Genomic DNA, 25,698 nt, shown 5'->3' on the forward strand with positions numbered 1-25,698 from the left:
ATATTGAAATATTTAGTTGCTGCAAAATACAGTTGATTCGCTCTTAAACGCCCTGGAATCATCAGTCACGAAGGTAATTTAAAAATATGACAATTTATACTTACCAGATTTTCATGATAAAAACTTATTCAAAGAGGTATACAGTGTGTCATATCCTGGCAAAAATCATAATATCCAACATTACATAAATTTTATAATAAAATAAAACAAACGCGTGTAGATACTTCACTTAGAATGCGTCGACTAAAAAGTTAGACAACAGTTTAAAAATAAATCAATTGTAAACAAGTCGAACGTAGCGAATATTTGTATATGTTAAGAAATAAAACCAACCAGAATATCGTCCAAATTTATGATAGGTATCAATGAAAGCGTTATTAGATATGATGTACTGTTAATTTATTGATCACAGAAAAGATTGAACCAATAAACTCAATCGGAGTGTTAGCGACTTAACATTGAACACAGTTCTATAAAACATATAACAAATGGGAAGACTCCACGTGTAAAGTGAATTCATACATATTGAAGATTTATTTATTTTTCAAGTCACGGACTTTTCACATCGAAGATTCATGATAACAAACGTAGGAACACATTTACGTTTGTAAGAAAAACTCAAAGAAATGCAATTGTGTTTATGATTAATACTGCTTAAGCTGGCGCTCGGGGTCTGGATGGTGCCTTGCAGGCTCAATTAAACAGAACCTTCAACAACATTCTTAACTTGTCCGTTTAAGGCGTTCTTTTGGGGTTCTTTTTTCTATTTACTATAGTAAAGGTTATTTATTTTTCCTATGCGTGTTGCTTCAAGAATAAAAGAAAGAAAATGAAGGTGAGGAAGTAAGCAACACTTAAAATTGCTGAAACGATATATAGCAAATATTATGTAAAGCATTTTCTCTAGACATATTAGGAGCCCATTTGCTACTTGGCCTACAACGCTTAGTCTCAACTGCGCGAACAAATAAAATGGGGATATGACAAAATTATTATAACGGAGTCCGTTGCTATGCAAAACTGACTGGAAAAGTATTTTCTAGCGCATGCGCAATCTTCCCAGATCAGAAACATCACGCATAAATGCGTTTACGTTCATAGAAAATGGTGCGAATGTTGACAGTACACAATTTTATGTAAGAAAATATTTTTTATCAAAAACGCAGCAAAAAAAAACAACAACAAAAAAACGTTGAATTAAAACATGTGGATAGGAGAAATATTTTCTTTCAGGTTTAAGTTCGACTCAAAAATCATGCATTTTTATTAATTAGCGTTTTACCCCATATATGATTTGACTGTCCTGCCTAAGATAAATCAGTTACATAGTATCTTGAGCAGTTACATTTAATCAGTATCTTGAGCAGTTACATTTAATGCTAGTGGGGAAAAAACGATTTAATACACATTCCGAGAAAAATCTTGATAAATGCACGCTAAATCACTAAACATATTTTTATAAATATTTAAATTCTTATTTCCATAATTTGCGTTATTATTCCGACTGAGTGATATAGTATATTTTAGTTGCAAAAACAGCCGGTCACATGCCAATATAATTGACACTTACCAGTTTAACTATCAATATTAAAGTACCAAGTATATAATACTACATAATTCACGGGGAATATTTTTTTTTCTAGAACACTTTAAAAAGGCGTCTTTCAACAGTTGTATTTGAATCATTCTTAAGTTGGTTTTAATAAAATCCCGAATATTTTCTATTATTATGTGTAATAAAAACTTTAAGTTAGCTAAGCATTCGCGGCATTCGCGTATCTAGGTCTATGAATATAGCCCACCTTCGTACACAATCAACGAGTTTTGTTGTATCTTTGTTACGCATAAAAAGCAAATTTAGATACAAAAGATGGTAAATTTAATTCAGTCTACTGCTTGTATACAAAGTTTGTTGTTTTTTATTTTGCGTGCGCGAAATGTTACTTCAATTTTTAAGGAAATATCGCACTGTTAGAAGGTCTGTAGCCTAAAATAATAAATTCGGATTTTTTCATAAATCATTTGGTACACTTAAAATGAAAAAATATGCAAATACGTATATATATAGAATTGAGAGAATAAATACACACATACCGCCAGTCCAATAACGGCACAGCGCCTAGCAGACCAGTCATGAAAGCATTGTCACTGCAAACCCACCATCACTAAAATGATGGTTTCAGAACTGGCTCAACATTCGTAGAATATAGTGTTTGTTATCATGTCTCTCAATTTAACGATGACATTTTTATTGTCTTCTTCACTGATTGGTACTAGAGAACTATATATCTATTTCCGAAAAATAATACTGTTGGTCTCCTAATGTCAACAAAACCAAGTAAAGTTCCCTTTATGTTTTAAAATTGTCCGTGTCTTTTTTATTTTACAAGCACTGTATCGCACACATGCTATTAAATTAGTGCAATATATATAATTTTGTTAACAGTTTCATCGCAAAAAACAAGCATTCAAAACACTTTTAGTTGAATTCCTACAGAAAACATTCATCTATTATATAACTTCGAATTCAAAATATTAAAACATACAATCAAGATTGTAAGTAAAAAGTATATGCTCTGTAAAATATTAATTCTTAGAGTTAATTGTACTCTATGAAAAGAATGATATTAAATTTTTTAATTGAGAAATGCTGCAATACTTTTCAATTGATTAGATAAAACTGGTTTCTTTACATTATAACTGAACGTACATATAAGTAACTTGTCGGATTAATTCGTATTATTTTGACTAATATCATGAGAAGATTAATCTTTTGAAATATAGTTTGCTCTATTTGACTTAGTTTTCTCCCTTTTCATAGATGTGGGCAGTTGGCGAAGTAGCACCTTATAATCTTGATTCAGCCCTTTCAAATTTTCTCTTTCTTCAAAATCTTTAAAGATTTAATGAAATAGTATAATCAGGTCCTAAATGATTTCAGTGTTTGGTTTTTATTTATATATCTAAACGCGAATACAGATTTTCAATATACAATCTTTCTCCAATTTTAATATCTATATTGAATATGTCATGTGAAAAATTTGCTAGAGATATATTTACTTGGAAGAAGGGCTTTTCCTGCGCAAAAATACCTTGTTATTCGTATATATAAGTTTCAAAGTCTTACTGAATTCATGGCAATTTTTGTCGTCTTCATCAAGAAAAACATATACCCAATAACGAAAGGGCGTCGTCAAGCTTTTACATCCTAAACTATGTTTATTTCATGAACGGCTAGTAAATAAGAGCTAGGAATTTAGTATGTTTTTAATATGGTTTGAGGTTGCCAAGTTGTCAACGTCAGACTGCGAGGATACGAAAGTTGTCAATTCATTCGCTACTATAGGAAAAAGGTGTTAAATGAAAATATTTTTTTTCGTAATTTCTTTCCGAAATATGTTTAATATTTAATATTCAAGAAAAAGTATAAAACAGCGGCCGTCGTCACACACGGGAATATCTAGCTCTCAGGTAACTGTCTAGTGGAAACACGGTTCAGCCTCGTTACCGCCGTAAACAGTTACCCACGAGCTACATATTATGTTTTGTACCGGTAATCAGTATGAGGTCCTTATATGAATGTCGGTTTCCTTGAGTTAGAAATGTTTTACATGAAGAAAGTTAAATATAAAACATACTGTGTATGTGTAACAGGAAACAATAGATTTCTCACCTTTGGTTATGACTGATTGAGCGCCACCAGCTGGCTATTTTAAAGATACCCTTTTCATCCATTCAATAAAAGTGTTCATTAACCATACACATCTTACATCCAAAACATCTTACGTAATTTCAATCATGTGTCTTTTTACTATTTTTTTGTCTTCAATAGCCATTACATTAGAATTCCATATTTGAGTTATTTCTAACAAGCACATTAATGCTAAGGAGCATCACAAGTGACCACACATACGCTAAGCTTTTTATGATCAAACGAATATGCGTTCCTTTTTTATGCTGGTTCGTTAATCATATACACTTGAATACATTTATTGCATCACATTATTCTGGATCTGATAAGCACAAGCGTAAAAAGACACATGGTTGTAATCTCTGTAGGGCTTGAAGCCTATATCCATTGGCAATAAACTTCACTCTCATTGCTTAGTACTGGTTAATTCCAGGAATGGATCAGCTTATAGCTTATAGCTTGAAACACAATCTCGAACCAGTTATGCTAGAAAGTCAACATATAACATTTAAATTGGAAGTAAAGCAAACGAAATAGAGTTGAATTTTCTTTTCATAGTTTTCCCACAATGAGTCTGCAGTTTTCATCCTTTTTTTATTGTTTACGTGGAACTTCTCTTTTTAAAAACAAAATCATTGAAATAATTCACCAGTCATATTCTGTTAAGGTCAGACGCGGATTTCAATAAAACAGAAAAGTGTAAATTTATCAAAACGTTTTCTAATTATTTAAGTCAAAGAAAACGGAAAAAACAACTAGTGTCTCTGAATATCAATGTGAAAAACAAGCTTGCATTTTCCTTTAAAATATTTATTTGTTTATATCTGTTTAGTCAGTATCTCTTTCAATGATATTATACGACGGCTGTCCCAATATTTTGTGACAATTTTAATTTTTGTAAACAAAAACTATATCCAGTCCCGTCATGTTAAAAAATCTCAGTGTTGTCCCTTTCATAAAAGTGCTGTATTTGTATGTGTTTATCATTTAGTAATATCTATGATTCTAACTAATTTATTCCAGCTTAAATAAAAACTTGTCACACAATTTTGGGACAGCCGTCGTATGCATATTCCATTGTTGCCATCTCATTAAGAACAATTTGCAAGCAGACATAAAATACATGAGAACATAAAAAACGCAGTATTTTTAAATTCATATATAACAAAATAGCACAAACAAAGAGAGTGTCATTAAGAATATAAGACAGTTGCTCATGGGAGATCCATTATTATTGCCTATTTACATATTAATACACAAATGGTGCGGACAAAGTGAAAAGGAATTACAGTTACCGAAAAAGAAATTGTCAATTAAAAAATATTTAAAATGTATCAAACTCATCATAAACTAGTCGTTAAGGAACATAACCATTCAATCTGCAAGTCTTCCTTCACTTTCAATACTTATATTTTGAACACTTGAAGGGGATAAAAGTATATCAAATGGGATATTTTTGTACTATCTAAATAAAAGCAAAACTATATCGTTTCAATAATGTTATGCTTATTTCTTGAAAGAGTTGTAACATGAAATATTTTTTGTTATTTAACACACATAACAATTGTGATTTAACATGATAAAATGTTCAGGAACGAAAAAGCATGCTGCTATTTTAAATAGGATTTGTACCGTTTAGCAATGATTTGGTGCACGCGTCATTCGCTAAAAAGAAATATACAAACATGTCCCTTTCATACAGGAATTTTTTAATTATTTTTTTTTCAAAATCATAATTCGAATTTTGTAACCTCTTACTTTAACGTATGCATACATTAAATCCAAAAATAGCATTTTGGTCATGATACATACACTCAAGAAAAATATTATTACCGATATTTGGCTGAGAATGTATCGTATTTCTTGGAAAAAAACATTTTGTGATTATCAGCAATATTCAGTTTGTGTAAGCAATTATTCACTAATAAATAGTAAATTACTAAAACAAAAACTATAAAGATTGTTATAGAAAAAAATTAACAACAAGCTCACGAAGTTGCTGTACATTTTAAGGTTTATATTATATATACAAACACAGATCATGTTTCTAAAATAAAACAAAAAATAAACTTAATTCAATTTTTATACTCGACGCTTGCTTCTCGCAGTTCCATCGAAGAAAGTGGAGCAGTTGCAATAAAAAACAACACGCATTTGTTCTGTTTCAAAATCAACACGCAAATATGCAAACCAATGTGAGCAAATAAAATAGAGATATATATGTATATTTTAAAGTTAATTCAATTTTCACGCGCATTATGTTACTTTGCGAAAGTTTTCGTCCAGAAATAAGCAACATTTGTAGGAGGCTATTTTCACAACATTAAGAAAATGCGCTACACTCACGCAACAAAATTGTCATGTTGATGCATGATGCAAATTGTTCGACTTATGAAAATAAAAATCGGTTTAAATATTCCTTTACATATTACATTTTTCAAAATAAAAATAAACGAATTAGCTTTGAATTAGAACATATTAAATAAATAAGCATATATACAATAAAAAAGTCATATATTTAGCATAACATACTATCCCCCCTTTCTCTTTCTCTCTCATCCACCGCACATGAGAGAAAATAAAAACAACACATTATGAGACATAAAAGCAAGTCATTGTTTTTCTTCGAATCCTTTTCTAGACTCTTAATTTTTCAACTGTTTTGCGTAAACACTTGCTGCTTGATAACAAAACTGAAGTTGTTCCTGAAATTTCAAAACGATATTTTAATGATAACTGCAGAATTAGAAAGCAATAGAAGATCTCGAATAACATTGATTTAATAATGGTTATTTCATCAGGGAAAGCTTTATTTATCACTAAATACCAACATCAAAGGCAACTTAAACAATTTTTATAACAATGCTATTGCAAAGTTGTTTTATATACGGCGAGCTTGAAGAAAATTGTAAACAAAAATTACAGAAGTTCTACATGGTCTCAGCAAACGAAGCTTGGGTAAATTGATAAAAAACTTACATTGTATAAGATTTACTACATTGCTTTGTTTAAAACATGATTATAATGATTTCAATTTGTATAATAGTTTGCAAATAACTCATTAAAATTTATCAGAAAATAAAATGTGAAATTGTACTGGTTAATTTTAGATAGAAAACACATTTTCATTAATGACAAACCATGCTTGTAATTGCAGACCGTCTCCTTGTACGCAAATGACGAATCGTGTTTGAAATATTCACTTGATTCTCCTTATCCAGTTTTTCCAAAATAATTAGTACTGTACAAAACAAACCACTTCTCTCATTCGCTTTCCTGATAAAGTGACATATAAATAAACAAAGTCAATTGAGCATTGTTACTATTCCGACCGATTTACATTCAAAGCTTTGTGATAAGTGTTTATTAAAACAAACGGTAACAAATTATGAAAAGTCAAAGCAAGTGTTGTAATTTTTGCTGGAGTAGAGTATACACTGTTATCGCCTGTTTATGTTTCTTTTAAATTTAACAGAAATGATTGTTGTACAGACATAATGTGTAAGATCCAACGTTTATCTTAAACTACATGTATTTCTAATAACATAAGAACATCTTTGACGCCTTTTTCTTTTTGTGGCTGATTTCTTACTCGATGTGTACAATGATATTTCCATCAAACTCCCATAACATATTTTACTAAATTGTTTTTTCTTTAACATACCTTGAGCAACATACTTATTTTCTGCATAAATATTTTTGAAACTTTAAATTGATTTTAGCACCTTTTCACAGTTTGAAATGACAATTTCATGATAAAGCGTTTTCATAAATTGCCCAATGATGTTTTAAATAAAATAACTGTTACACTTTATAATTAATCTACTTTTAGACATTAAAATGACAGCATATGAGTTCCTCTTATCAAGGATCTGGGTGAATTTGTTCTTTTGCGAAATACTTTTAAAAGTTGTAGCTAAATAATGGATAATTTTAACAAAAGCATTTATCTTTATTGAACGGTTAAATACTTACAAACAATGTGCAAGAACATGGGATCTTTCATCGCCAAGTTCACAGGCATATTGGTGTACATCCTTCACAAATTGTACAAAATCAACGTTGTTGTCCGGAATTTCCATTTCTGCAAGCCACTGCGTGTATTGAAAATGGTAGACAATCTTTACGCCCCTCTCATACTTAAAAATACAGTATATAATAGTTTAAAACTGTTTTAATAATAGTATGGGTGTTTCTGATGGCAACGATTATTCATTGACAATTATTTGATACTTCAGAAATAATTTATTATATCAATCTTAAACATATTGTTTGTATTAGAACAAAACCTTTTTCATTTTACATCATTATGTAAAACATTAGTTGCTATTTAACAAGTTTTGATATTTACAATATTTGTTTCAATGCTTACCCTCCCTTCATAACATATTTTCATTTTCTTTAGCGTGTAGTGATGTTTTGTTTCCAGTACTGAACAAGAAACTTTAAAATTTCCTATCTTCAAGATCTTGTCACCATCAGGCAAATACTTTCCAATTTTCTAAAAAAGAGTATTTTCATTTTTTAGAATATTTCAACGTGCCATGATTGCTACTAATCTTTGCATGGTGATTAAAAGACAGACAAATTTGTCACTCTTTTCAAAAACAAACCTGAACATAAACGACGCGCATGCATGTGTATGATTTATATCGAACATGTCAAAATGTTTTTGCTAATTATCATCACGTTTATTTGATAAAATCTTTTTTATTCTTTTATTTGTAACACTTCATATATTATTTAGTTATGAATATTCTGGACAAGCTTAACAAAAACAACTAGCACTTGCCTGATATGAGTCTTTCTGGTCCATCATGCTAACAACGCACGTGCAATCCTCCTGATAAATCAGACAGATAAAGTCTTCAGTGGCACCAGGCAGCGGCGTTTGCGCTACGATAAAGAATTCCTTCTTTACAAAGCTCTGCAACAACAATAAAAAATCTGAAAATCGTTACCGTTTATTTATTCTCTTGTTTTCTTTAATTCATGCAACATTTTGATAATTATTTTTATCTATCTACCTATAAGTACGGAATTTACTTGGCGTTTGACTAAGAATATTTGTTACTGACCTCTGATTGAATCCCACGCGGGGACTCTAATTTGAAGAAGCTATCCAGATAACCTGATAAGTCAGGTGTCCGCTCGTGCTATATACAGCAAGAGGGACACCTCAGGTCATCTGTTCGCAGCCATACAAAAAATTGCCATAAGGCCCCACTTACATAATCTGCCTGATAAACAAGTTATTTAATTAAAAAAAGATGACAATTACAATTACTTTAAACTTTCATGTTGGTTAGGCATGATCATCAATTATTTACTTTGGCAATCGGTCTTAAACAATGTTTTCTGTACATAAAGCATTACATGAAATGTCGAGATATCTTAAAATGATAATGCGTAGGTTTTAATGCCAGAACTTTGAAAACTATTACCGATAATTATTTGACATCAAAATATAAAACATACGTTTATATAAACAGCATTTATATAATCGGAATCTTCATGCTCTCTGTTAAGATTCAGGAATACACGAAAACGATTCCCTGAAAATTATCAATATAATATTAGAGAGAACAAACACAAACATGGCCTTGTCATAAAATTACAATATTTTGCATAATCCAATTAAGTTCCCAAGTTTTATTATTAAATTTGCTGGTGTAATAATCTGATATTTTAATCATATTTACTTTTTTCCTTTTTTTAACTCATAAAACAGGGAGCTTATAATATATCGTCCTGCTGAATCACTGATTCATTATAAGAATTACTTGATTTTTTAATTGCTTCAAGTAAAGTAACATTTATATAATACCAGGTATATCGGCTCCTGGTCGATTTTTAGACGTCTGATTTTCGTTGCTCTTTAGAGCGTCCTTTTCATCTCTCTTTACGGTATCTACAGTTTGTTTTAGTTGCTTAAATACAGCACCAAAATGGTTAAAAAGTGTAGTTCGTATTTTGTGTTTAATTCATTTAATATTTATAGTTTAGTTGTACTATATTAACGTACGGAAAATTTATGAAGCTTGTTTACTTCTAGTTTGATCTCAAATACGTTATTTACTTATATAGTTTAGACTTAAAACAATGTAATTTTACAAATCTGCAAAATTATTTAAAGTTTATTAATAATATAGAAACAGAGTACGTCTATTGAAAAATGCTTATAGCTAGGATTTTACTTTGTTATTTAGCGTTGAAAGTATATAGGCAATAGTAGTCACTCATAAGACGGAAAATACGTTATAAAGTTGAGGTATTTTAAACACAATGTCTAACAGTCTGCTTATGATTCGCGTTTTTGTTGTTGTGTGCATGTTACTGTCTTAAGACAATCGAGCTATTTTGAACTATTAAATGAATGCAAAATAAAACTGCTTCAAATGCAAGTGAAAAAATTGTAAGACTTGTTGTAAAAGATACTGTGTTGTAAATATATAAAATCTACCTGGTACTCCTTACTGTACATGTGTTTTGGAGTTCCTACCAAGCTACGCAAGTCCTTTACAGTCATATAACTACTCTCAAAACAAAGAGTGCCCACCAAAGCTTTATAGATGTAAATATATTGCTCCTGAAATTGTAATTAATATTCATATAATATTTAGTTGATTTTAATTACGGGTGTTTAGTTCATAGTATATTGTTTAAATATGGATTAAACACATGAATAAACAATATCAAAAATATTTTTACAGACTTTGTTAATGGATATGTATTTGTATTTCGATATCGAAATATTAAATATCACAATATCAGTAGAATAAGGTCAGTTCGACGCAAACGCCATTGTTGAAAACATTTATAGTCATAATGCGACCCATTGTAATGATTTTACTGAAATTTTCATATCTTTTATAAAGTTCGTAGGGCAAAACTTAAATAAAGATATTCAAGTGATCTTATAATCTGTTTCACGTATGAAAATCCAGAATTACAACAGTGATGGAAAACAATCTATAAGTTTTTCAGATTTTCAGTTAGTTATAATATAAAGTGATACCTAACAAGTGGCATGTTAAATTGCTTACTAGTGTTTGCACCATTTTTACTCTTTGCTTTCTCATACTTTTGACACATTCAAATATGTTCACATCGTGTTTATCCTGTCCTTCTTCAACTAGCCTGTCAAAAGCTATCAATGTTCCAGTACGACCAATCCCTGCGCTACAAGTCATTCAATATTTAACTACAGTACATATTAGTATATGTTCACTTATTTATTTCATATGTACATTCTTTGTTAACTATGATATGAAGTATGCATACGTATTTAACAGAACATATTCAAAGCTTTGGAAACCTATGAAACCAAAGGAAAAAATTGCAACTCATGAAACACACCGCCAAGTTTACAAAATATATGGTCACAAATGAACAAATGAACGGCAAACTTGAATAGAACAAAAATAATGTTCAACATTTTTTTTAATTTAGCATACTCACTTGTTTGTTATATTTATTTAAAAGATTTATTTAAAATATATCAATATGTAGGCAGCTTATGTACTTTTTTCAACTAAACTAAACAAGTTTAAATTTGAAAAACAATATATTTTCAAAGAGTGTTGAATATTTATAACTGCGCAAACGTTTGAATATAGCTATGGCATTGCTTCGGATACTATGCGCAGGTTTCATTATGTGCATGCGAGACGAATTCCGACTATCCTGTTAAAATTTCATTGAGTAAAAAATTTAAAATAACAATAATAAAACAAGAAGTATCTTTAAAAATGAAACTCGACCAATGTAAAACTGGTTAGCATGCATAATCATATGGAGGCTATTCGTTGCCAAAATTCCAGCCTTTAATACTTTATAATGCATACATCGTTCTATTTAACAGATTAGTAAAAATCTAATTGTCGATCCGAGAGTTCCATACTGCACTGATATTGAGCGTTTTGACTTTCTCGATTTGATAAAATGGAGGCTGTTAATAAGCACCTTAGATAAATTGCAAACTGTATTTAGAAATGTATAACTTTAAATTTGCGACATGTAGAAATGTAAACGATAGAACGTACACAGCACGGTTAATGCTGTGCAGCTTTACGGCATCTGTTGACACTCTCAGGTTGACAACACCACACTTTCCCTTTACAGTCTAACGCGATTTACATTTGTAAACGATTTTGCACACTTCCATATATGAAACTATCACGGAAATAGACAAAAATGAATAGGCGGAGCCAATTTTCACGAAAGCAGAATATAAAGGGAGGTAACTCTTGCTGATACAAAAATATTTCAAATTATATACAACTGTTATAAATTTCACATACATCAACTGCATTACATTTGACTTTGAATGTCCTCTAATTTTGTTAAAACGTATTCTAGTACAGGATATTTAAATTATACAAAATTGGTTAAAAAATAATGTATGTAACAACGTTTATACTGATAATGAGCATAATAATATGCAAAAACTAAAGTTTGTGAATTAACATAAGAGAATGTTTCTCATATATAACGACACAAACCACTCTTATTATCGTCGACTGGGGTAGTGTACTACGGTAGTTTTCGTACGCTTTGGTAGTTTTCGTACGCTTATCTTTTACATGCAGCAAACAGTACAAAAAATGCGTTACAGGAAAGTCACTTTGGCAACACGAATAAAGAGAGCTGAACTTCTCCCTTAAAGGGACTATATTGGGTTGAAGAAAAATCCAACTTTTTGACTAAGTGTATAACCATGGAACCATTCGAGCTTACTATCGATAATTCTAACCAAAAGCTTGTGAATTTGTCCCATTTTAATGTTGAATTAAATATTCAGTGTATCCTAGCATCTCTGCTTCCCTCCATTGGGAGGTATTATGAGTCATATGATGTGATTTAGCCTTATATTATTAAATATATGTAAGCTGACGTAGGTTAAGGGCTTTTTATGCACTGTACTGAATAAATGACAGCTCTTTAATCTGTGTATACAGGTACATGCTGCAATAGCTGTTACCTAGACTTCCTGTCTGTCTGAACTTTTTTTATGTACATGAAATACTACACAGAATATTTCTTTAAGTTTTGTTAGTGATGGCTTTCTTAGAGATAAAATAAACAAGGTATACATCAATTGATAATCAACATACATACCTTTGGACTCATTTAAATATTATTATTGGCAAAAAAATGGTAAAAATGGGAAAGTATATATATACAGTATTGTAAAAATAAAAAGGTTATGTACGAAAGGGTACATACAACTTTGCTTTTAATTTTACTATTGTTAAAAAGTTTTTTCTTGTCAAGACATACGCTAGAATTAAAGTTACAAATATAATAGTAAATGCTACTTCAAGGAAAGACAAGAGCCAGAATTTGGTCTGCATTAGTATTTAGTCGTATCAAAATCTCCATCAGATGTTGACTTGTTAATTTGAAAGTAGTAAGTTGCAGCTTAACTGTCAATGTTACTCATTCCTATGCAAATTGGAATCCCCTTAGTAATATTTATTTGTCGTTGAATATAATCTTATCAATAATTTTTACTTCCCTGAAAAATATTCAACCTCAGACAGTAAGTAACCTGGTGAGGGTTTCTTTTTTTCTAGGAAATGTGGTTTCTACAACGTTTCAAAACTTACATGCCTATAATCATTTAAAGTCCGCTGATGTTGATTGAATAAACGTATAGGATGGCAATTATACAAGTGAATAATGTTTGGTTAAACAGTAACTAGGCCGTTGCGTTTTTTTTTCTTGTCGCTGGCGCTAAATACAGAAAATAAGCGGATAAATACGTTTATTTACGATGATGTAGGGGGCGGGAATGGCGGCTGATATTTATCTTTGAACGTGTAGCTGGATTGCCGATTGATGGTATGATATGTTAAGCTAGAAGTACTATTGTTTTTGCTCCGGACGTAATACCAGCAAATGAGTATTTCGCATGTTAATGAATAAAGCACTTGTTATTGACTGACATGAACAAGTCTAATGTCTGCGTTTAAAAAATGTATTTGTTGAAATAAATTGGTAACCAATGTACATCGGGCAAACTCAAATACAGGAAATGCAAATTGGAATTTAACATACAAAGAAATACAATTGTATTTTGTTCGTAAATAAACTGTTTAACTCCGATCAACAAGGCTGGATTTTTGGCAACGAATAGCCTCCATAAAAGTATCTTATTTCTAAGATTTCATTACAAAAAGAAATGTTAGCAGTGCTTGCATAACAATTACGAAATAATTATTTCTTGTAGCTAAGAAAATGCCCATTTTGTAACTATCGAAATTAAATTAATAGCATATTTATATTATGATTTTTCATAGTATAAGGTGTCTCTTTAACTTGTTTTTCGTTCGACTTTTTTTTTAATTTTGGAATCATTTACAAATTTAAAAAAAAGTTAAAGAATTTTCTTCATTCTTGTACATTAATTTATTTTAGAACTATCCTTTATAACATTATTTATAGTGGCAAAAACTATCTCTTACATTTATTTCAGAGCTATTGGTAAGAACTATCCTTTACATTTTTAGAATGGTTAGAACTGTCCTTTATTTCTGATCTAAGAATGACCAATTAGATTCACCGATTTCAGTTTGCAATTCTAAAATGACCAATGAAAATTCTTTTTATATTCAGTCCTTCCCTGTTAATTATACAGGAAGTCAAACTGATAACAGACGGACTTCGTCCGAAATTAAATCAAGAAACTTATAAGCAACTTTAATCAAATTAAATTTTTAAGCAAACGGGAACCATGGTGAGCAAAAACTATAAAGGTTTATTTTCTTTGTATTCTTATTGACATAAAAGACGTTTGAATAATGAAATGTCACTTCAGAATGATTTAAAAAAAACGACTTTAAGATTGGCAGCAACACAGATTTAAAAAGTAAAATCAATTACTGTCATATAATAAACCATTATCTTAAGAGTTTCGCAAAACGTTTGTTTTTATTCAATTTTGAACATCGAAGTCAAAATTCTAAAGGTAAAACACAAACTCATTTAATAAGGCCAATTTAAGGGGTTTCTAATAATGATTTCTGTAGAATTTCTGCGAGGTTTCGTCAAAATGTACTTTTTGGATTAGGACTGAAGAAATTGTGGATAGAAGGGTGCAAAACTAAATCCAAGTTCTTTCAACTGAAATTTATAAAGTTGTAATATATCTAACACTATACAGTTATAACGTGTGAAACGTTCAAAATATGTCCTAATTACAGTTGACAAGTGGAAGTAATTAGTCAAAAAATGGACGAGGTTTTCTTTATTTCGACGATTTTTTTGGCTAGAAGTGTCCTTTCACAATTTATGGATATTTATGAGATACACCATTTTAGAGTATTTTTGTCAGCAGTCGATATTTAATGTTAATCCCTAGATATTTTGATTTCCATACCGGTAACTAAATGACACAAAAGAAGATTATTAAATCAACAAGAAAATATGAACTCTTTCTCCTGTTAAACCGTTATAACCAATTCTGTTGTACTTTTGTGAATTTATCTGCAGTGTTAAGTTTGCTATTTCATCAATAGCAGAGGAGACAATGTGTCCGTGGTCGGTGATTAAGATCGTTTAATTCAATCCACTTGCCGCCCAACGACTTAGTTTACATGTGTTGACTTTTTAATAAGTTATTTCAACCAAAATAATAGCTTATTAAATACAATTCACTGCATTTTCACCCTTTCCTACATAAAATACTTAATTATCTCTTACCTGCAGTGCACTATAATTGGTCCAGAAGTAGAAGTAGCTGTTGTTTTCATTTGGTGTCGAAATTCAATTAAAGTTGTAGTGTCTTCTGGGACGGTTTTGTCTGGCCAAGCAGTGAAGTGAAGATGTGTTATTGGGCGTTGGTCTTTTCCCTTGATGAATACAATGATAATTAGAAACATATGTAATTTATACGTTATGAACTCTCAGTGAACATATATGAACAACTTGTCCCATCGCAACCGTAGTACTATGACACTTATTCATATCAAATTAAGATTTTTTTAAAAATATTGTGTGCAGCTTTTTTAAATGATATTGGTAATTTTGAAAGAAATCAATTCGTATTACCTTTGAGAGCAAAAACCTTTTTACTGTGAATTCCGAAAATATTGTTGTTTTAACGCTAGAGACACACATTTCTCCGTAAGTCATAGTCGTTCCGGACTCTGGCCAGTATTGTTCACATTTCATTCCCTGAAACAGAGCAAAAGAGAATGAGATTAATAATTGTTCTAGATACCTTACCTGGTTTTTCATTATATTTTTGATGATGATTTTAAAAGTAGGCACGAAAGGGTACATTTTTGTTATATGTGCTTCTTTGAACAAGTACAATAAAGTAATGTTAATTTTAGCAAATATCAATTATTTGAACTCAAAAAAAAAAGAAAATTTACTTGAAAAAGAATGTTCATTAGAAAATGCTTCAAACCAAATGTTAAAATCTAGGCCTTCAAGTTTTATTAAATTTTAAGTTTTTTCCTAAAGACAAGTAACTTCCGGAATAGGCATATCTAGACATAGGGTCATGATCTTAAGATAGCAAATATCAATTTCTAGACATTCCATTTCAGAGAAGAACTTCCTAAAATTTGAATAAGTTTAAAGGACTATGTGACTTTAAGTTTAACCTGCTGCAGGGACAATTTTAATCCAAAGGTGATAATATAAAAAGCCTGGAAAAGCTTATTTAGTAACAAATGAGCATAAAATTAACAGTCGCAAAGTGCAAATAAAAACTTCCAAACATACCCACTTTTGTTACAGAAAATGCAAATAATGGTGTTCTGAACCATAATATTATAAATTTATTAGAATAGTTTTACAAAACTCTAATAAAATTTAAATCTTACCGATGGTTCTCGTAAATTTGTCAACATAACAATTAATTCCGACTTTTCGTACCAAACCATTTGCCAGAATGTTATAAAGTTATTAGTTGTCTTTTCAGTAGGACCTGTTTGGGGAAAAACTGGATCTTTAAATATGCCCAAAATAATAAGAAATAAACAGGCTGCAATTTTTAAGTATTGTATACTTTGAAGTTCATATATCTATACGTGTATTTTGTCAACTCAAAAAAATGTTGTATTACGTCTTTCGTTGTTGCATGTTGTTTATTTGTACTTCCTACATACAGATATATCTCCAAATACGCTCTGTAAAGTAACAGGATATTCAAATACTAGAAAATAGCTTTTGGTCCACCTTCTCCAACTAATTATTTGAAATAAATATCATAAAGTTGGCATATATAAGAATAAAATAGTTAAAATCTTTTTGATTCACTTAAATTACAGTAAAGTAATTATTATAAAAGGCCTACCTAAAGAGGCTATGTATGCATTTCGTCTTTTGTATCCCTGAAAGCCATTTTAAAAATATAATACTCACTGTATAACTATAGTTTGCAATAAAAACAAATTCTTAAATATTAAACATTTTTATAACAAATACGCATTTTAACATTTTTTAGCAAGAAATTATCTTTATTTGTGATGGTTTGATTGTCATAATGGTTTTAACGATTTCTAGGTTTACAAAAACGTCGGGTATGAAACAAATGCTGTTACTTACATCAATATAGCATGCATTCATAAAGAAGTCCGGTATGGCCGGTATTTTAACCCTAGAATGGTCGTCTAGATATAAATGTAGAAAAAGAAAAAAAAGTAATAAAGGCAATAACATCAAAACAAGTTGTTGTCATACCATGAACGATTTTGTTGTTTTTTTGTTGTTTTTTGTTTGTTTGTTTTTTCGTTTTTTTTTGTTTTTTTTCGATGTTTTTATATATTTTTTGTGGCAATTCAAAAACAAGATTCAGAAGATATTAAATTGATAAACAGATAAATATGCTGTGTAGTACTTTTGGAAGCAAATCAAAATTTAATTGTTATTTAATAAAAATTTATGCGACATTTAAAAATAACAATTGCTAATAAACTTAGATTTTAACGCTCTGTATTTGATTCTACTAAGTATGATGAGTTTTGCTTTTTATTTTGTCGTTTGAGGTTAGTTTTATTTTAAAAGAAATACGATTGTTTAGTCTAGAAACTTATTTTGTGATAGACAGATACGAATGTTTGGGCACACCCAACAAGTAAATGAAATATACTGCCAGTCTCAATGCTAGAATCATATAAACGTCCAGATATACCTGAACAAGTTAAATATAGAAGTTTTGCGAAAAATGGCAGATGGAGGTCAAGAAATCTCGATCAAGCCAACACAGTATTGTTTTGAATAGGGTTACGAGGCCTTGTGGCTGGTCTACGCTATTGATCAAATTTCTATCTTTTTTAAAATACCATCTTGGTATTTGCCTGTCGCGATTCACCATCTACCCGCAAATCGGAAATTACCAAACTGACTTAATCTTTAATCTAAACCCGTAAAATATGAAAGCAAAGATCAACAAGGAAGGGACATTGACTGTTCGCATATGAAAATTTATACAATTTTGTTATTTCACGCATTCTATTTAAAAGTCCGCAGTTTCCATGAATCCTGAAAAGACTGCAATCTTTTTAGGAGCAGTATATATGTTAATACGTCAGTGGTCATAAGAGTTTTAATGTGGCACATGTCTTCTCTCAACAAAGTCTAGTTATATAAGATTCTTACCTTTAAACAGCAATTAAAATTATAGCGCTATGTGTTTATGTATAAAAATTACAGCACTTTTTTCTTCAAATTCAATAATTCACCATATTTCAGTTTGAATCGAAGAAATGTCAAATTGTCAACTAAACAAAAGCTACTCATTTTCTGGAGGAAACGATTTGTTCAGTAGTTACAAAGCAAGCATTTACACATTCTTTAAGAAAACCGTATAGCCTGTGCGTTGTGTATATATCACGTGGAAACGATCATGTTATAAGCGAAACAAATTTTGACGGAACTTGATTCATTTTGTACTCAAATTTGTTCGTAACTTTTCGTACTTGAAAATAAAATTATTATACATAATATACTTCAAAATGAAATACAAATAATAAATATTACATCTTGATTTGTCATTAGCAAGGATATAAGATAAAATTGTAGAAGATAGAACTAAGAATAATGAACAAAAGTCCGTTTAATTGCGCGGGGTTTATGTTGATATCAGGTTACTAACCTCATATCAAACATTTATTTGTTATTTGGCAGTTGTCATGGCAGTTTCACGGAAAAAACATGTCCATGCCATACGCGAAAGTATGTTGGATATTTAAAATGAATATAAAAACTTATTCATGATGACAAATTGGAATAGCGCAACTAATATCACAAGATTATTTGATATTTTTATCAGACCGGGTAAGTATAAATCTTTTTTATTGTTTACCGAACTTAAATTAGAGTTATACTTACAAGGGAAAATCCCATTGTATCTATTCAACGCTATGTTTTCAGGCTTTCTGGCAAATGCAATTGAACTCTGTAGTTCCGTCGGTATTTGCTGCAAATGAGAAATCATGTAACATGTTTTTCATAACATATGGATAAAAGCGCTATAACGATATGTTTACAAAACAATATATTTAAACCCTTTCTGGTGGTCTAAACTTATTTTAGTAAAAGAAATATTCTTCTATTGTTTTTACATTTTTTGTAAAGGTAATCATACTCTTTAAAAATAAGTACGCATACGTAAAGGAAATTTGTTTTATTCGACATCATCATTTTTTATCATTATTTAAATATTTATTCGATATCATATTTGAAATTAAGTTAAATGACGGGTTATCAGAGGGAATATAATGATGCAAATAAATGTATCGAATTTTGATAAGCTCTTAAAATCTTTCAAATTGTATACGATGCCGTATATACCGTAAATAACCGAAATATTTCTTCATCGTAGACGGTTACTCAGTGTGTACATAACATTTTTGTTCTTAACGACATATTTCGTAACTTTAAAGAAGCACTAAAAAACTACATCTCTATAATGACTTAAAATTTAGCTGTTTTTGTGCAGCATTTATGTAGCCGATGAATTTCTGACGTGTCATATTATTAACGTGCGCCTTTTTGTAGCGCTTCTTAAAAAACATCCTCAAATTGCTAGGCTTTTACTGAATTGTCGTGTATTAATATTTACGATATTATAGATTCGTTATAAAAGTTGATATAGCCTTAGTCTTGTCATATTTATCTGATTCAGGCTATATTATTTCGTATATTCCATCAGCAACTTGTAAAACTAATAACATAGACGAAATGAGATAATTATAAATCAAGACGCTTGTATTCATTAATGAATATACAGACGTGTATGTATTTATGTTTTTCAGGTGTCTTAATCGAGTGACACCCAAAGGAAATATATCATCAAATTATTTCTCTTTTTAAGACCTTTATCCAAAGGTTAAGTTATTTACTTAGTACCTGATATTCAATTGCAAAATCATCCTCAGTTTGACCTAACACATATTGAAACAACTCCGAAACTCGAATTGTATCGATTTCTTTTATTTTTTCGGGTGAATTGTTATACTCTGTTCGTTCGTACTGTATATGTGGAACATCGTCAACTTCCTGAAGACCTCCGTCAAAAAACTGTGTTTCTCTTATTAAAGAAGTCCGTTTAGTTTGCTTTGACTCTTTATGTTTCCCTGCAAAAGAGTTGGTTTTCAGACAATATCATATATCATTACTCTTATAGTTAACGTACATCATAACTAGAAACCGACAGAAATACAGAACAAACGTTCCTTGCCATATTACTCAAGTGTTAATTTAGCAGGTTTTGCGCAATTTTTGGCACCTGCAATCCACTTTATCGGAAATTTGCAAACATTTTTTTTTTTCAGTCTGAATTGCTTAAATTTTTAAAAATGTCATAAACATAAAAAGACACCCATTATGATCGTTTAATTTTAAGTGAGACTGTGACGTGTTTCTCTAACAATTTGTTATTGTAAAAATAATGTTAATAATGATTGTTTATGAGTATTTAATTTTTGAATTATGATCAAACCATACTTGCTTTTGTTGTTGCTGATATCAAAACAATAATGAAATTATAATCCGCTTCAAAACATTAAAACCGTTTTAGATAAAAAGTATAAGTTATATTCATTGATTGGTTCTAATGTAAATAATATAGAAGTTATGAAGTCAGCTTAGATAAGTTATTACCAATATTTGGAACATTCTGGTAAACCATTTTGTCTGGTGCTTTCTCATTCCGCCTGCAGATATGAATGAAATGGCAGTTATAAACGTTTTTAAGTAAATCATTTGATCAAAGGTTATCTTTGTCTAACTACGTTGTAGAAACCAGGAAACCTTAACCATTTTGCATCTTAATATGGTTCAAAATTAGTTAAAACAAAAATAAACAATCTTGTTATTGTATGACATATGCAATTTAATGACATTTTAAGTTAAGATATTTTATTGAGCAGCTACAATTTTTAAGTTACCTCTTTTTAAAAATACATATCCCAACCGTGACAACAACCGTTGCACCAATTACGCCGCACACACTCCCTATCACGATTCCAGTAATTTCTTTCTTTGCGACAACATGTATCACTACAAAATGTAGTGAATGTGTACATTTATTACAATTATTCTATTTGAGGCTTATATCACTGATAATTAATGTGACGTAAATGTACTTTATAGTTGATTTGATTGCCTCCCCTTTTTATAAGTTCGCCGTTTGCATCCAAAAAAAATACAATTCATTCGTAAATCTAATTAGATAGGAAGAGTAGGAATTTAAGTTGTTTTTAACTCGTCAAATTTATATAAGTTAGGAGAATCATCCAAAAGTGTTTATATTTTGAATAGTTTCTTTACTCACAATCATATCTAATAGAAATTTACTTCAAGTGACAGACGCTTATAAGGTTTAGATAAAGTCCGTTTCAAAGAACGTTTTATTATTTTAGCAATTGCAATCAAAATGATCTTAGATATCTGGTGCTAAAATATCTTTGCTTCTTCAAAAATATTTTATGAGTTAAATAGGTAGTCTTCCTATTGTCCTTGTTAGAGTTTGATATAGGTGATATGGTATTTACTAGTACCCAGACATCTTTGATATCTGGTGTTAAAAATACTTTATTGCTTAAGTAAAACCTCTTGGACAAATGTTTGATGTGAGACTGTTTATTTCGGAAATAGTATTTTTAAGGATAGATTTTTGAACGTTTCGTTAATTTGAGATAAGGGATTTTTGTATTGAAATATTTAAGTGAGAAATAAATTTGTGTTAGATTTAGGAATATAAATTTTTGTTTAAAGTATAGTGTTAAGTTGTTTCTTGATAATAGTTGTTTCGGATAATTTAATTATTAGTTTTTGCATTTTATTATTTCTAGAGTTTTTATTAAGTTGATATCTAATCAAAAGGTTAAGAAACCACAAGAAAAATTTATATTTGAATATTTCTAATCAATTCGGATAAGTATCCCAAGAAAAAATTATATATTTGCATTTAAGAATATTGTGATTTTATTTTGTAGCAATAGATAAATAATCAACAGCTCGGTACATTATGTTTGCAATTATCATCTCTTAACAACATTATTGTAAGTGTTTTATTAGAAATTAAATTTGAATTTTTCACAAATATCATGTCTTGTGAATAGTTATACAATAAAGTAAGTCGTACCTTTGGTGTGTACTTCAATACGTTCTGATAACTCGGATGATCCTATATCGTTTTCGGAATGTAGGGTGATATAGTAGGCAGTATTACTCGACAATCGATTAATCGTATAATTCATTATCGGCTCTTCTGTGTCGTTTATTACCTCGCTAAACCAACTATCGTGATGTGTTTTTGAGTAGTTCAATACAAAACGTTGAGGTTTTCCACCATCAAAGGACGGAAACCATTGCACGGTTGCGGTCGTAGCCGTTGTTAACCTATTGATAACATGAAAGCCGGTCGGCGGTTTTGGTATGTCTATTTAAAATATATAACGTAAATAGTGTTGAAAAGTTGTTGTCAGTGTTTGTTTCAAAGTAAACAAGAAACTATGGATGTTTTCAGCATTTTGTACACGTATCAGTTAAGACATTGAATGGCAAAGATTCCAAAATAATATTAATTTTATCAAATCGTCAACATGACTGTTATTAAATATTACACATATGTTATGAAAAATAACTGACACTCGGATTTCTTATAGTCTTGATTTAACAGATACACTACAGTTGCCTTATATATTTAATATTTAGTACATCCAAACATATATCCATTTAAAAAGTGTAACCAGGCAGATACGGGGACCGAGAGTTCCAGACATATTTTCAATTATTCTTTGAAAAAGATTTTGTTCATTAATTAAATGTAATAAACAATACCTTCAGCATTGATATAAAATTCGCGTGTGTAATTTCCAACATCATTAGCAATGATAAGTCTATATCGTCCAAAATCTTCTTCCGATACGTTGTGTACTGTCAAACTGATGTTATGTTCCATTCTAGATGTAGTAATATTATTTTTATATGACAAATTTGTCCAATTTGAAATGATATATTTCTGCCATAGCACAGTATCTGGTGAAGGGTAGGCTATAAAATGGAATTGTAGAATAGCAGTAACGTTCAATGCAGAGGTAACGTTCATCTTATATTGAAACATCGGGTTGTGTCGAGGAAAACCTAAAATGGATACAAAATCAGACGAAATAATAATTTTGATTACTATTCTAAACAACATCAAACAAGTGCACATGTAGTTGTTATATTCAATCATACATACTTAGGTTCAATTAAGTTGCACGTAATACTGGAATCAAGGCGGTAAACGATTACTTTGCTTGTAAAATGGCATCTGTAATTATATTTAAATAATTCCACAAGGAAACATAATGTGTTGCCATTAAGAGCAAGTAATCAGACATAAAATTATATAACATCTGTCGTAATGAAATTAACATTATCCGTCCCTTTATCTCATTAAGGAAAGAATGGTATATTATAATCCGGATGTTCGTGGTCCAATTCTCTAGCGAGACAAAATTTCTCAGTGTTATTTAATCTCCGAAATTTAGTCTTATATGAGTTGTCTCTGACTCAAGAGATGTGGGATATTCTGTCTGGTAATTGCAGCGATATTCGTAATATTACTGGTTAGTTATCCAAGAAAGCCGAGTTGTCTGACTTGCTGCCAAAGTATGACTTAACAAGACTAGTGTTAAATGTGGAGTAATTCACCCAAACAGACAAAGGTATATAATTTTCGATTTATAGTTGATTCAAAAATAGTTTAAAAGTTGAAATAAACGTACGATAAACAAAAGCATAGCTTTACTAACAAAACTGTTTGTACGAGTAATGAAATATAGGGACCACAAATGTGTTGTTTTTTTTTAATTCAGTAAACTATTAAAATGCCTACGTCAGAAAACGGAGTGTTATATACATACATTTTACGAACAAATTCAGTTGTTCTGTTGAACCAGCTCCGATGTTGTGTTTGTTTTTTCCGATACAAAAGTAGGATCCAGCATCTGTACAATTTGCAGGACCAAGTGTATGATTCAATGAGTTTGAATCATTCCAAACAAAATTTTTAGCTGTTCTTAATTGTAAACTTGTATTTGAGACTGGTTTACTGTCAACGTCACAAATAAAGGTAGCGTTGTCATTTTCATTTATTGTTACATTTCGCCTAGATTTGTATCCATTCACAAAAAAATCCTTTATTGTTGCTTTATCTGAAATAAAAACAGTTCTTAAAATTTTACCAGAAAATTAAGTATCAATTAATTTCGAATAATCACGAAAGAAATGTCAAGTTTAATATTTTGTTTCCTGTTTATGTTTTTTTATTGATTTGTTTCAGATTAACTTTAAGAACAACAATTCTAGCAAATCAAAGTAAACAACCATCCATTAAATACATACATTCAACAGATAGATGAAACATTTTACTATCTGTTCCTTTCACAGGTGATTTTCCAGTTGGTGTCATAATGTTGTAAACACTGCAGTTGTAATTCATGTCGTCATCCCTTGAAATGTTACTTATTGTTAAATATTGACTTGACCAGGTCATGTGCCTCTCAGATGTCCATAAATAGACGGTTTCCTTTGGGTTTCCTTGAGTAACTGAACATGAAAAGTTGAGATGATCTCCTTCTATCAATGCCAGGTTTTTTGATGTGTTGATTGTAGGCGGATCTAAAAAAAAAACGTTTCATAATTCTATATATTTTCATACCAGTCATATAACCATAAAATCTCATTTTTCACGCTTTTTCAAAACGATTTGCTCTTTAAGTTTTGAACAAAAACTTATACGTAATGACGGAAACCTTACTTTATCTGTGAAGCGATATTTAAAAACCAGACGGAATTTAAGGTAATGCTTAACCGCCAAAAAAGTCGAACATCGCACAATATCGTTTTTGGTATTCAATAATTTTTAACCGTTTATAGTACATAGCGATAAAAGATGAGTAATTGTTAATTATCTAATACCCAAGAATTTGAAAAAGAATAACGTCTCAGAAATAACCGACTTGCTACCTTACTGCCCGGTGTTAGAATTCTTTGCTGGGAACGTATTATAGTAAGACTACCTTAAAGAATAAATGAGTCCTTTGATTAAAATGATAATATGAAAGGTGTTAAATAGTAAGATAACCATAATTCAAGCTTGATTCAATATCCTGTATGTTCCTTTCATTTTGAAATGAGCCAGCCTTTACGCTCGATAAAAACATTTTATTTATTTAGTTATTTATTTATTATTCTTCATATACAATAGGTCATATAAACAACGTTTAGCAATAAAAAGAGCTATTTTGCCTTAAATTGGAGCAAGCATATTTACGGATTGAAAAAAAGAAAGTAAACATTTTTTTCTTCTTTTTGAAAGACAGGTCATATTAGCAATGGAAAAACTTTTTTTGTTTGATCATCCCCGATATTTGCCAAACACTGAACTGTATTGTCTTAATTCTAACCTATATGTTGTTACATATTGATCTAAGGCCGATTAGATTTCAGATGGATTGCTTAAGTTATAAATGATCTATTGTAAATGATTCGTA

At 30.2% G+C, this 25,698-nt stretch overlaps 1 protein-coding gene across 1 annotated transcript; it reads right to left on the reverse strand.

Moving 5' to 3' along the window:
* Positions 1 to 5,210: 5,210 nt before the first annotated feature.
* LOC132733671 (receptor-type tyrosine-protein phosphatase epsilon-like) lies at positions 5,211 to 24,719 on the reverse strand. The gene is made up of 22 exons (XM_060720333.1): positions 24,548 to 24,719; positions 24,067 to 24,357; positions 22,997 to 23,299; positions 22,299 to 22,595; positions 21,100 to 21,211; positions 20,813 to 20,865; positions 20,060 to 20,286; positions 19,040 to 19,127; positions 17,255 to 17,319; positions 17,004 to 17,040; positions 16,531 to 16,634; positions 15,746 to 15,871; positions 15,398 to 15,546; positions 10,738 to 10,873; positions 10,155 to 10,280; positions 9,519 to 9,621; positions 9,170 to 9,246; positions 8,484 to 8,618; positions 8,064 to 8,192; positions 7,667 to 7,830; positions 6,832 to 6,967; positions 5,211 to 6,396 (listed from the first exon to the last, which is right to left on the reverse strand). The coding sequence occupies exons 1-22, from the start codon at positions 24,696 to 24,698 to the stop codon at positions 6,337 to 6,339; spliced, it is 3,069 nt and encodes a 1,022-aa protein (XP_060576316.1). The 5' UTR covers positions 24,699 to 24,719; the 3' UTR covers positions 5,211 to 6,336.
* Positions 24,720 to 25,698: the final 979 nt, after the last annotated feature.

This window comes from Ruditapes philippinarum, unplaced genomic scaffold (genome assembly GCF_026571515.1).
Source record: "Ruditapes philippinarum isolate M1 unplaced genomic scaffold, ASM2657151v2 ctg2097_1_1_1_1, whole genome shotgun sequence".
In the NCBI taxonomy this organism is placed as follows: Eukaryota; Metazoa; Mollusca; class Bivalvia; order Venerida; family Veneridae; genus Ruditapes; species Ruditapes philippinarum.